Source organism: Peromyscus maniculatus, chromosome 3 (assembly GCF_049852395.1).
Source record: "Peromyscus maniculatus bairdii isolate BWxNUB_F1_BW_parent chromosome 3, HU_Pman_BW_mat_3.1, whole genome shotgun sequence".
NCBI classification, from domain to species: Eukaryota; Metazoa; Chordata; class Mammalia; order Rodentia; family Cricetidae; genus Peromyscus; species Peromyscus maniculatus.
In genome coordinates this window covers 104,437,132-104,451,077 of record NC_134854.1, presented here as the reverse complement: position 1 = coordinate 104,451,077, position 13,946 = coordinate 104,437,132, and the positions used below count along the sequence as shown (strand labels likewise).

Sequence of the window (13,946 nt, the reverse complement as noted above, 5' to 3'; positions counted from 1 at the left end):
TTAACTGTTAAATACTGTTATCTTAACTTATTTAACTTAACTGGTAAAACTGTTCATCTCTCCAGCCCCTTTTGATTTCATCTTTGCAATGGGTCTTCTGTGTAGCTAATCCAGGATGACCTTGAATGCCTGCGCTAGGATTATTGGTGTATGCCAACACTTGGACCAAATTTTGTTAAAAGTTTGCTGTTTGGCAGAACACTGAAACTGAGAGAAGTTAAGAATCGTGCTCAAGCTCATACAGCTGAGGCTGGCCTTGAATGCCTGATCCTCCTGCCTCCACATCCCAAGTGCTGGGATGGCAGACATCCTGGGATGCAGACACTGCCTGACTTCAGTATTCTTTGAAGAGTCCCTCGGCTGTTCTTTCTCTCTTCCAGAATGTAGAACCCTACTAGCATTTATTTGTCTTGGCTCAGATGTTACATTTAGACACTTAAGCATACTGTGTTGGCGTACTCCATGTTCTCAAGAGCTGACTTCTGGGCTCAGGTGGGCCCGTTCGGATCAGGTCCTGAGGATCTTCCGTTCTTAACTGCTAGGTGGCGCTCACGCTCCATCTTCCCCCCCCCACGAAGGGAAGGTGTAATAAACTCTTGCTCTCTGTCATCACAACTCATCACCATCCCGGGGTTCATTTTCCAGAGAAAGGAGACTTTCTGGCCTTGGATCTCGGAGGAACAAATTTCCGGGTCCTGCTGGTGCGTGTGCGCAACGGGAAGCGGAAGGGTGTGGAGATGCATAATAAGATCTACTCCATCCCGCAGGACGTCATGCACGGCACTGGGGAAGAGGTGAGGCTGGGAGAGAGAAGGAGGCGACACACCGGGGAGGAGGGGAGGTCACGATTGGGTGAGCTTCTGGGAGGACCCAGGGGCCCTCCCAACTTCAGAGACCACCCTTCCCCTGCTCACTCCGGGCCTGGGGAGGGCTCGGGGCTGGGGCCCTGGCGGAGTTGCTCCTCAGGTGATGCCTGAGCTTGCGTTGCTCCTGGGTGGAGTGTTTGGGGGCACCCCGCTCTGGCCGGGCTCCCTTCCTCAGCGCCCTTTCTTCCACAGCTCTTTGATCACATCGTCCAGTGCATCGCAGACTTCCTCGAGTACATGGGCATGAAGGGCGTGTCTCTGCCGCTGGGTTTCACCTTCTCCTTCCCTTGCCGGCAGAACAGCCTGGACCAGGTAGCTCGGCCTTCTTTCTGGGAGGAGGGCTCCTCCGTGGGCCTCCACTCCAAGCTGACCCTAGTTCACAGGGGAGAAAGCTGCTCCTAGAAGAGAGAACGAGCGTAGTACGAGTGGCTTGGGCGGGGGGCCCTAGTGGGACAGGGGCCACAACAGTTGCCTGTCCTCTTGGTTGCAACAGGGTGGTGATAATGATAATCAAAAATGTTAATGCATATGTTAAGATTTCATTTACACGTGTGTGTGTGTGTGTGTGTGTGTGTGTGTGTGTGTGTGTGTGTGTGTTAAGGTACTATATGTATGTTCAGGTAGGAGTATCCACCCTGTTTTTGAGACAAGATCTCTCATTAGCCTGCAGCTCACTAATGATGCAAGGCTGTCTGGCCACCAAACCCTAGGGATGGGATCTTCCATTCTCCGGCTCCCCAGGTTTTTACATGGGTGCTGGACGTCAGGTCCTCGTGCACCTAAGTAAACACTATCTTTTCATGCTAACACGTGTGCAATCTTTGTACATTTATCAGGAAACCCGACACTGTTAATGGTTCCCATCAGGATTATAAGATCTTAGATAATTGCTGAATATTTCTGTCTGTTCTGCGACGCTCGTGTGTTAAGTCTGGAACTGTAGAAAAGAAGTACACAGAGCAGGAACCTGCTGTGGCTGTTAGCTCTGATGACATCACCTTTTTGATGAAGCTTCAGTAGATGTGATGGGGACCTGGAGGCCCAGAGGTCTGTGGCCACATTCATTCACCACCCACCGGCTTCGGGCAAAGTCTTCCACACTGTTGAAGCCTGGTGTTGTCTTATTATAATGACCATCTGAAATGAGGTTACGAACACTCGCCAGAGGCACAAACCTCACATGGAGATGAGCGATGGGAGATGGGAGATGGGTAGAGGAGACAAGCCCGCCTTTGTCTGTGTGTGGATGTATAAGCCAGGGCTTCACAGGGCTGTTTTGTTCTGAATCTCTTGGGATCTGATCACAGCATGACACATCCAGGTTTATAGATGGGTAACTAACTGATGTGCACATCTCATGAGCAGGAGGCTTGGAGACACTAGGTATGTGGGTGGCCATGGTTCCAGCCTTTTGGGAAAGGGGTTTGAGGGTGCTGGTTTGTGCTGGCTGCTACAGTATCAAGAGCAATAAGGGAGCAAACCTTTCTCCCATGTGCAGAGGCCACGGGCATCAATGAAGGGCACACTAGAGGGCGCTCTAAGCAGCTGGGAAATGGCTTGACCAGTAAAGTCAGCCTTGTAAGAACGAGGATCTGAGTTCAGCTCTCCAGTGCCCATATAAAAGCTGGGTACAGCCGGGGGATGGTGATGCACCCCTTTAATCCCAGCACTTGGGAGGCAGAGGCAGGCAGATCTCTGAGTTCGAGGCCAGCTTGGTCTCCAAAGTTCCAGGAAAGGCGCAAAGCTACACAGAGAAACCCTGTCTTGAAAAACAAAAACAAAAACAAAAAACAAAACAAAAAGCTGGGTATGATAATGTGCCTGGAACCCCAGCAATCGCGAAGCAGAGCCAGACAGATCTGGGGGCTCCCTGGCTAGCCAATCTAATTGAATTAGTGAGTCCCCACTTTAATGACAGATCCATCATTAAACGTAAGGTGGACAGCAAACAGGGAAGACATCTGATGTCAGCCTCCGGCCTGCACAACTGTATGCACACAGACATGAACAGAAACACTTCACTGCCTCCACCCTCCCTTCCTCTCTGTCTAAGCGTCTGTAGAAGACTCTTGAGGAGCTTGATGACTTCTCTCTGTAGGATGTTCCCAGCTCACTGTCCAGTGAAGTCTGGAAATTAAGGTACACACACACAAGTAGTGGTGAGAATTCACTGCTGCAGCGAAGTCACTGCCTTCGATGCAAGCTCAGGATCATCTGTATGTAATCTGTTTGCAAAATGGGGCTCCAGGAATGGCCAGGATCCCCTGTGATGTCCCTCCACTGTGTACCTGTACGACATTTGTTTATTTATTTATTTTTCCAGAGCATCCTCCTCAAGTGGACAAAGGGCTTCAAGGCATCTGGCTGTGAGGGCGAGGACGTGGTCACCTTGCTGAAAGAGGCCATTCACCGGCGAGAGGTGGGAGACATAGTACAGGTCCTGGTGCACTGGTCCCCCGGTGCCCAAGGTGGCCACTGAATTCAGAGTCAGGGTGATATCACATGGTATTGCTCTGTTGGAGGGAAATTCATCACTCAGCAGTGGTTGATTAACTACAGTGCATGGGGACTCGGGGCTGGCTACAGCAGTCTTACTCTGTAAACAGATGCCCATGATCCAGTGGCAGGTGCTGCTGTAGGGCTTTGAGGAAAAGCGTGTGTGTGTGTGTGTGTGTGTGTGTGTGTGTGTGTGTGTGTGTGTGTGTGTGTGTGTGCGCGTGCGCGCGCGCGCACACGTGCACCTGTCTGTCTGTCCTGAAGTGTCTACTAAACAGAGGATATTGGAACTTGTGGACTAGACATCTGTCTGCCTCTGCCCTGCCATCAGGAGTTTGACCTGGATGTAGTGGCTGTGGTGAATGACACAGTTGGGACGATGATGACGTGTGGCTATGAAGACCCTCACTGTGAAGTCGGCCTCATCGTTGGTAAGGACACCAATCATCCTTTCCGGATGGGGATGCGTGGCCTCGGGTGGGTGGAAGACCGGTGCTGAGTGAGGGTTGGTGCCCTCTGATTGGCAGGTACTGGGAGCAATGCCTGCTACATGGAGGAGATGCGGAACGTGGAGCTGGTAGATGGAGAGGAGGGGCGGATGTGTGTCAACATGGAGTGGGGGGCCTTCGGGGACAACGGCTGCCTGGATGACTTCCGCACAGAGTTTGACGTCGCTGTGGATGAGCTCTCTCTCAACCCTGGCAAACAGAGGTAAGCACTCCCCTGTGTGTAGGGCTTACATCCCTGAATGAGACCTCTGTTGACTGGGCTTTCTCCACCATGGTGTTTCCCCAGACGCCTGCTGTCTGGAGGGTTTCTCTTCAGAGAGGATCTTCTCAAACACACCGACAAGGTCTGGGAGAGTGAGTGCATTAGAAGCTAGGTCTGACTCTGAGGGAAGCCAGGTGGGAACTGCAAACACTGAGAGCTCCCAGGGTGAAGAGGTAGTGTTGGTGTGGCTCTGACAGGAGGGGAAGCCTCTCCGGTTCCGGTTCCTCAGCATCTAGCTTCTCTATTGTCAGAATGGAAGAGCCTCCTCAGTGTTACAGAGCCTCATGCAGTGTGCGGGCTTAGAGCCAGGCTAAGACCTAAGAGCTGCCACTCTTCCCAGTGGGAAGATGCCAGCTACAGTGTCCCCAGACTGAATTAGTCCAAGACCTTGGTCCTTTAGAAAACACTTTGCAAATGATTAGTCTAAATTAGAGGTCTTAGACTAAAATACCTCTGCAAGCCAGGCCGCAGGTACCTTAATGAAGGAAGCAGGCTACAAAATGCGGTCGGGCAGGTAGTGTCTTCAACGATCCTTGGGCCCTTAGCTTTTCAAAAAGGCATTGTGTATAGTCTGAAGACCCTCAAGCCATGTCATAGTCATGGTTGGTTCCAGAAGTGTGTGTGTGTGTGTGTGTGTGTGTGTGTGTGTGTGTGTGTGTGAGTGTTGGGTGGGGGGGTCCTGTTGTTGACGCCAGTTCCTTGAGGTCCAAGAGGAAGTATGTAAGCTGCCCAGCTGCCCAGTGGAATTAAGGGTGAAGGCTCAGCCATCCTCCCCTGCTCCTGGAATTGGTGTTGGGTTTGTGAGTGTGTTTCTTCCTGAGGAACTAACTGTTAGTCATCAGGTGGTGAATGTATGAGATTTCTGGATTTACCCACGTGACTCAGGAGCCCTTCTTTTCCCGAAGGGGGAGTTTGTCACCCCTTGGTTTCCTTTCTGCCTGGACACTTCCCCTTCTAACCTCCCTGGACTCTGTCGCATTGCAGATTTGAGAAGATGATCAGCGGCATGTACTTGGGCGAGATTGTGCGCAACATCCTCATCGATTTCACTAAGAGAGGGCTGCTCTTCCGTGGCCGCATCTCCGAGCGCCTCAAGACAAGGGGGATCTTTGAGACAAAGTTCCTGTCTCAGATCGAGAGGTAAGGATGGGGGCTTGGGGAGAAGGTGGGACCATGTCCTCATTCTTCCCCTTACGAGTAGACAAGCGAACAGGTTTCTGTAGCTCTTGTAGAGGTCAGGATGTAGCTCACCGAGGTCTTTTTCAGTGAGTTACCCATCCCTGACTGACACTCCCCAAAAGAACCATGCTAAACATGGAAAAAGACCATGAAAAATGGTTTTCATGCGTTTTAGACCAAATATCCGGGCTAGTATGTTTGTCGGGTGTGAATTTCCTTGTTTTTAGTTTAGTTTAGTTTTGGTTGTCTTGAGACCGGTCTCACTATGTAACCACGGTTGCCCTTGAACTTGTGGCAATCCTCCTGCTTCAGCCTCCTGAAGGCTAAGATTAAAGGCATGACTCACCACGACTGTACGCATCCGTTATGTGGTAACTGTGCCCTATCTTGGGTGTCAAATAGAATGAGAGGCCATTTTTGTTCATGGCTCTGTCACCTGTGGGACGAGCGGGCGAATGTGTACTGCTCAAGAGCCAGACACACACACACACACATACACACACACACACACACACACACACACACACACACACACACACCGCCCCCGACAGAACCTGCCTGGATGGAACCAGGTAGGCTGTGGGGAGGTCACCGGCTCCTCCTGTGCACAGCTGACCGGTCATTGTCTCCCTCCCATGCAGTGACTGCCTGGCCCTGCTGCAGGTCCGGGCCATCCTGCGCCACCTGGGGCTGGAGAGCACCTGTGACGACAGCATCATCGTGAAGGAGGTGTGCACTGTGGTCGCCCGGCGTGCGGCCCAGCTCTGTGGTGCAGGCATGGCTGCTGTGGTGGACAAGATAAGAGAAAACCGAGGCCTGGAGAACCTCAAAGTGACAGTGGGTGTGGACGGGACTCTCTACAAGCTCCATCCTCAGTGAGTACCTGACCCTGGAGGCCTCCCCCTGTCTTCCTTCTTCTGGAGCATTTCTACTCTTGGCGGCTCCGAAGAGTGTGTTTAACGCGTAGTTTGGAGATAAATGGTCAAGAGCCTTTTACTGGCTTGAGAGTCTTTGTGTGGCTGCAGCTTGCTAATTTTCAAAGCTGGAGAGCAACTTTCTTGTCTTTTGAGTCAGGGACTTGTGTAATCCAGGTTGGCCTTGACCGCATTATGTAGCTGAGGCTGGCCTCTATCTCCTAATCCTCGTCCTCCACCACCGGAGGTGGGGAGACAGGTATGCCCCACCACACCTGGCTAGGGTGGAGATTGTATTTTCCAGTGATCACATCTCCGCTATTTCTGCGTTATGTTGTTTAATCATTTTGACTGTTATAAACAGTGCTGCTGGGAATATTCTGGTAGGCTTACTGTACAATTCAAGCAAGATTTTCCCTGTTATCCAGGGATTACCCACACAGGAGCCACTCAGTCTTGTGTTAATAAAGGTTTTGTGGGAGCACATCCATGCCCACGTTTATGTACTGACAGGCTTTATTCATGCCCAGATGGCAGAGCAGTCATGTGAGGACACATAACCCACAACACTGAAGCATGTATGTGAATGTGTCTATGTGTGTGTGGGGGGTATGTACACAAGAGTGGAGGTGATCTTGGAGTCTGATTGATTCCCTGGAACTGGAGTTACAGGCAGTTATGAGTAGCCCGACACAATGCTGGCAGTTGAATTTGTCTCTTGAAAGAGCAATAGATGCTCTAACCACAGAGCCGTCTCTCTAACCCATAATTTATCTTGAAAATTATTTTAATAACTTGTATATGAGGTAGAGGTGGGAAGTGTGGGGAAATTGTGTAGATGGGTACAGTGCCTACAGAAGTCAGAAGATGGCATTGAATCCTCTGGAGCTGGAGTTACCGGCCATTGTAGACCACCACATGGGTGCCTGGAACTTTGACCCTGGCTCTCTGCAAGAGTTGTGTACACTCCATAATGCTAAGCCATCTACCCTGTCCTTGGTTTATTTTTTTAAGCTAGTCTCTTGTATTCCAGACCTGCCTCCAACTTTCTGTGCCTGTAGCCAAGGATAGCCTTGAGCTCTTGCCTCTGCTTCCTGTTTGCTGGGATTATAGACATGGGCCTCCACGCTCAGTTGATACTGGGGATGAAACCCAAGGGCCTCACTTGTGTTGCTAGGCAAACGCTAGCAACCGTGCTATATCCCAGGACCAATTGATTTATTTTGAAGAAAGCTCACCAGCCTTGTGCCAAACTTGAGCCTTCCACTGTCTTGATTGGCCACTTGGGTGACCACACTTGGGTGTGGTCCCCGCCCCTTCACGCCTCGGTTTTCTGGTACCCAGTACGTAGTAAACGTTTGCTCTCTTGTAGGTATCACGCTTCTCATCTTCATCCTTGTTTCCAGCTTCACTTGAAGACACAATCCAGTCACACCCCTTCTCTCTCTCTTTCCAGCTTTGCCAAAGTCATGCACGAGACAGTGAAAGATCTGGCTCCCAAATGTGACGTGTCCTTCCTGGAATCTGAGGACGGCAGTGGGAAGGGCGCGGCTCTTATCACTGCAGTGGCCTGCCGCATCCGTGAGGCCGGGCAGAGGTAGAGCCGGAGACCAGACAGGACTTCTGCTTCACGGCCACTTCCCCGCTGTAGTTTAAATGACGAGGATGAACCCTTGGCATTTCCTCGGCAGAGGACCCTGTGAGACTGAGATTTTTGTCTCTTTATGTTCACCGTAGAGTTTGACACCCAATCCTTGGCCTTCCCGAGAATCAGAATTACGGAACTGTTCATCCCTCCTCCATTTTACTTCCTGTACAATCCTATGGGATGGAGAGAGTCCTGGTTGCCTCGTTTTGGGTCTGAATGTGACATTTGTAGGTGGAGAACATCTCCCTGAGAGGATGTTTGCCTCTGACATTGGGGAGGAGGAGGAGGAGGACAGGGACATCACCCGGGTGGCCGGAAGTCTGCCCCTCTTCAACTCAACCATAAACATCTCCCTGCCAGTTCTAACACTTGCTGTCCTGGAATAGAGAAGCCAAACCAAAGCCAAGAGTTGACACCTCCTTCAAGTGTTTGTGGCTTTACCTCACATGGCATCCTCCATGAGCAACAGACCTTGGTCGGGGGTCGGGTGGGGTGGTGGCTTTTGGTAGCTTTTTAATGATTTTTTTCCTCCCGCTGCAGAAGTGGAAACACTGTTTTTTGTTTGTTTGTTTTGTTTTTTAATTTATGTTTTGAAATTTATTTAGTTTGTGAAGCAGCTCCTCTCCTTCATTGTGTATTGGTTAATTGTAATTAATGTATTTATATGTCCCCTTGTTTTGTACATAGCTGGCCAGGCTCTCGTGACTCGGCCTCATTAGGAGATTGGTGTAGTTCAGGATGTGAGGTGGAGACACTGACTGGCTCCTAGAAACACCTCATTCACCTGCAGGAAGAGGAGAGAGGGGTGGTGGGTGAACGGCAGAGCACCAGCCTCCAGGCTTCTCCTTCCTCTGCAGTCTGAGGAGCGGGGGTGCGGGGGGGCAGGGATGGAGACAGGCTGGCCCCCTGGATGGAGGAAACCACGGCAGCTGGCTGCTCTGTCCGCTTTCTTTCCTGAGTGATGTCGCCTTGGATGCTAGCCAAAGGACACTGAAGGACTTGTTCAAATGCTCACTGCTTAGAAAACTCAGTTTGCAGGTCAGTCAGTGTTTTAGAACGGTTCGGCAAGCTAAAGAAAGCCACCAGAAACTGTTTTTGAAACTGTCTCTGATTTTCAAAACAAACCAAATGAAGCAAGCAAACCAAACCTCAGGGACGTCGAACCTCTGCCCTCTTCGTAGATTCCACCCCGGGCTTGTCTTATGTTTTAAAGAGGCGCTGTCTGTCTCTCTGCTTCCCCGGACTGAACTGCATTGAGCTGTGACTCACTTTTTTTTTTTTTATACATGCTATTTATTTCAGACTGTTCGAGGAACAGGGGGGTCACGGAAGCCCTGACCTCTGCTCTCCGAGCATACGGTTCACTCTGAGTCCAAAAGTTCACGTCTGCCCTGAAAATATTAAATTGACCGTCAACATTAAACCTGGCTATGCCATAAGAAAGAGGGGACAGCCTTGTAACACTAATAAATAGGATGCACCAAGAGAAACTCACCATCATCGCACCCAAATTTTGTGCATTTTTCGGTTGGGCAGAGCAGAGCCTGGGTAGAGCTGAACAAGGTGGAGTAGGAAGAAATGAAAACTGCCCGGGTCCTCCTGGGATGCCCAGAGGGAGGGCTGGATCTTGATTTGATCCAGGCTAGCACTGTGTGGTGTAGCACCCTCGATCCCCATACCTGAAAGCCAAAGCCCCATAGATGTGTTCAATCACGGGAGGGTAGCCCCGGAGTGCAGGTGGATTTTGACTACATTTTTGAATCTTAAACTTTAAAATCAGGCACCATCTATGAGAGGATACTTTTTAGGTGGAGATGTATGTGTGTGTGTGTGACTAGCTTTTAAGGAAGTGCTGGCTTTCAATCCAGAGCGTGAGGCAGTATGCTGTGTTCCTACACGAGGCTGACTGCTCCCAGACAGCCCTCTGCTAATGCTGCTTTGTGTGATATTCAATGAACCTTTGGTTCATCGCAGATCCCCGGACACTCAGTCTAGTGAATGTGTTGTCACCGTGTACAGTAGAGAACTAGTTGAATTAACCATGTGATGTTAAATATTATTAATAAATTTTAACTTTTTTTTTTTTTTCCAAAATATTCAGTGTGTGATTGGATCTTTAAAAATGGGCATTTTTAAAGTATGGTCATCTTTGGGGTATGTTAGCACTTCCTGGTCAGTCTGATCGATCATTGAAGGGATCAATACGTTTGGAGTGTAGTGTTGTCTTTCGGGATGGGTGGAGATGGGTTCTGGAGTACTAAAGCCTGTAGGTGGTCGGATACTGTGTTACCTTTCCGTTACTGTGATAAGACACCGCGAACAAGCAGCAGGAACCTGATGCTGAGGGCAGAAGCTGAGCCTCAGGCTGGAAGCAGAAAGTAAGGACTAGATATGATGTCAGTCTTGAACTCTTGAAACCTGCCCCCCAGTGACAGACACACTTCCTCCACCAAGGCCACAGCTCCTAAACCCCTCATGCCCCCAGTGACAGACACACTTCCTCCACCAAGGCCACAGCTCCTAAACCCCTCCTGCCCCCAGTGACAGACACACTTCCTCCACCAAGGCCACAGCTCCTAAACCCCTCCAAATAGCACCACTGGATGGAAACCAAGTATTGAAATGCCTGAGATTATGGGCCACAATTCATTCAAAACATATTAATCACTTACATAAAACAAAATAATTCATATTAGCCTGTAATTTACATACATCCTTTGGTTCCAGGTGCCTCACGCTGCTATAAGGGCCGGGTAAGTGGTTCCTACACTGGTGTTCAGAGACTACTATACACAGTAATAGTCTATACGTGCTTGGTGAAAATTTAATTTTTTTCTAAAATATTTCAAATTTATACAAATTTTGAAGTGCCCCAGCAGTTGAACCCGGGGCCACCCAAGCAACCCTGTCACTTAACTACATCTCTTGTTCTCCCAACCCCTCTTTGGGATAGGATTTCATGTAGCCCAGGCTGGCCCTGAACCTCCTTTCTTTTTTGAGACAGGCTCTCACTATGTACCCCAGGATGACCTGCACCCTGCTGTGTAGACCAGGCTGACAATGAACCTGTGGCAATCCTGCTTATCCTACCAAGAACTTGGAGCACAGGTGTGAGCCACTGTAATCACCTGGATTAGACAGGTGACAGGAGAGCTGAGGAGCTGAGCAATGGGGAGACTGATGAGGTGCTATGCACTTGTGATCCCAGGGCTGGGGAGGCAGACAGGGATGGATCCCTGGAGTTCACTGGTCAGCAGGCTTAGCTTACTCAGCAAGTTCCAGGCCACTGAGAGACCCTGCCTCAGAAAACAAGGTGGACAGCTGAGGAAAGAGCTAAGATGTAGCTAGAGTTTTCCGGCCTTGCCCACAGTCAGGACAAATCTCTGTCACCCGCCAGTCCCACAGCCGCTCAGACCCAACCAAGTAAACACAGAGACTTATATTGCTTACAAACTGTATGGCCGTGGCAGGCTTCTTGTTAACTATTCTTATATCTTAAAGTAACGCATTTCTACAAATCTATACCTTGCCACGTGGCTCGTGGCTTACCAGCATCTTCACATGCTGCTTGTCCTGGCAGTGGCTGGCAGTCTCCTTCTGCCTTCCTGTTCTTTTATTTTTCCTCTGTTAGTCCCGCCTATACTTCCTGCCTAGCCACGACCAATCAGGTTTTATTTATTAACCAATCAGAGCAACTTGACATACAGACCATCCCCCAGTACAGCCAAGTGCAGACCATCTCAGACACCTGCACTCAGGCCCATGGTCCTAATCATCCTCTATGCAAACCTGCTGGGTTATGCCACAAGAAACCCAAGAAGGGCTCCCACAGGACATACATTAACATCCCATAGCACTTCCCCTTTTCTTTTTTTTAAAAAGGAAGGTTTTAACTTTTACACATCTCCAAAGCCAGCTTGGTATATTTGGGAATTTGGGCGTAGCTTCTCTTAACTACTTCCTGCTGGAGGGGGGTGCTGTATCTTATGGGGCCACAAAGAATATTTAAGGATCATGGAGTAGTCCGTGAGGCTGTATCGTCTGAGCCAGTTGCCTTGAAACAATTCTGGATGTTGAATCATCTGGGCCATGGTGTCATCAGAGACCTTTCAGGTGGTCTTGGCTGGTCAAACCTGATGTATCTTAATCTGGAACAAATCCATAGCCTCTGGCTTTCTGTAGAAACAAAAGCAGAGTCTCCTTTCCAAAGCAAAACATCCTTAGACATAAATTTCAAAATTGAAATACCTTTAAAATATACACATTGATTCAACTGAGCAGTCTTTACAATCAAATGTCTTTCTGCAGTTAAAAATCCCAAAGACAATATAATCCAGACTCTCTGTGTGATATCCATCTTTACATGGCTTATTTTTTATATTACTTTTACTTTCTCTTTAAAGACTTTATTATTTTAAAACTTTCTATTTCTTTATATAACTGTCTATGTTCCTTTTCCTCTCTCTTCCAAGACTATGTACATTTTTACACACATTGTAAAGCATTTAAAGTCTTGTTCCATCTGAATCTGTCTTATTGTGAATCTATTGCTTTAAACTGCAGCATTTGTAAGACTGAAACAGCGCTATGGCTGCTGGCTCCGCCCACCTCAGCTTCCCAACATGGCGGTGGTACGTTTACCGCCAGCTCTGGGAGCTATCATGAGTCTATGCTTTTATCCAAGCAGCGTGTAGCCCAGAAACCTTTTTTGTTTTGTAACTAGCAAAGGCTAAATCCACCACGCAGCTTAATGTGCCACTTGCAGAGGCCTCATTTCCGCCTTACTGCAGGTTAAGCGCACACGCCAGGAACGCACAAGTAGCTCAAACCGGCAGCTGCCGCTCATTTGAGAGACACAATTAGGAACTGTTTTTATCTCCGTTTTAGAATCTTTGTTCTCAGGTTTTAGGTGGAAACTCTTGCCAACACGTTGGGCATCACTAAGATCCTGTGAGTGTGTGTGTGTGTGTGTGTGTGTGTGTGTGTGTGTGTGTGTGTGTGTACGTGTGTGTTTCTAGCTTTACATTGCCTTAGAAATGTAGTAAGGTTGACAAGATAGTTCAGTGGAAAGAAGAGATGGCCTAGTGGTTAAAATGGCTGCTCTTCCAGAGGTCCCGAGTTCAAGTCCACCAACCACATGGTGTCTACCAACCATCCATAATGGGATCTGGGGCCCTCTCCTGGTGTGCAGGCAGGCATATAAGCGGACAGACTACACAAAAATAAATCTTAGAGCTTGATAGGCAAGACTGGAGTCCACCATAGAAGAGAACTCTCACAAACTGTCCTCTGATCTACACACACACACACACACACACACACACACACACACACACACACACACGGAGGGGAATTTGTATCCTACACTGAATCTGAGTCCCAAATCTAGGTAGGACGGGGTTAGGTTGTTGATGCATAGATCCTGTTTTCCCTTCCTTCCAGCCTTGTTTGGTAAAGTACACCTCAAACTTCAGGAGTTGAGGATGACCTTGAACCGATCCCCCTGTGTCTGCTTCTCCAGTGCAGCAATTCCATGCATGTGCCACCACCCCACTTCATGAGCTTGTTTGGCTTTACAGAGTAGAGTCTTCACTCTGGGCTTCTGAGTGTTGCAGCTGGCTCATTCCTGTTTGTAATCAGCCATACTGCTCCTCACAGTATGGGCACCTCTCTCCCCAGGTCACTGTGGCCTCTCTGGCAGCATGAGGGAAAAGCTACACTTGTTACTTCCCATGGGGGTTGGGGGAAGCTCCAGGGTGGGCAGAGACAGCTCCCCACAGATCCTGACACTGGATGAGTGGGGAGCTTTTATTTTTGTAGTGTAATTAACAGTACATTTCCATGCTGTGAAGCTCTCAATGTCCAAGCTAGCACATGCTCATCCCTTCCCCAGGCTGCCTCCCTGCCCAGTCCCATATCCTTTATCCTACCCAAGGAAAAATGACTCCCTCAAGCAAGCTGGCTGTCTGCACTCAAGCTGCTGCTCACAGCTTGGAAGTTTTCTCCTATCCAGACACTTTGTAATCCCTGAATGCTCTTTCAACCTCCCGTAGGCCAACTATAACCCTGGTG

The 13,946-nt window shown here is 49.2% G+C and overlaps 1 protein-coding gene across 2 annotated transcripts in view; it reads left to right on the top strand.

Annotated features, from left to right (window-relative positions):
- Hk2 (hexokinase 2) overlaps positions 1 to 9,957 on the top strand; it is a 51,253-nt gene extending 41,296 nt beyond the window's left edge. For both annotated transcript variants that reach the window (XM_042273506.2, XM_042273505.2), the window contains 8 exons: positions 646 to 794; positions 1,059 to 1,178; positions 3,190 to 3,285; positions 3,694 to 3,793; positions 3,890 to 4,073; positions 5,118 to 5,273; positions 5,954 to 6,187; positions 7,683 to 9,957. In XM_042273506.2, the coding sequence (XP_042129440.2) occupies positions 646 to 794; positions 1,059 to 1,178; positions 3,190 to 3,285; positions 3,694 to 3,793; positions 3,890 to 4,073; positions 5,118 to 5,273; positions 5,954 to 6,187; positions 7,683 to 7,827 (1,184 nt within the window). In that variant the 3' untranslated portion in view covers positions 7,828 to 9,957. The remainder of the gene's footprint in view (positions 1 to 645; positions 795 to 1,058; positions 1,179 to 3,189; positions 3,286 to 3,693; positions 3,794 to 3,889; positions 4,074 to 5,117; positions 5,274 to 5,953; positions 6,188 to 7,682) is intronic.
- The last annotated feature ends 3,989 nt before the right edge of the window (positions 9,958 to 13,946 follow it).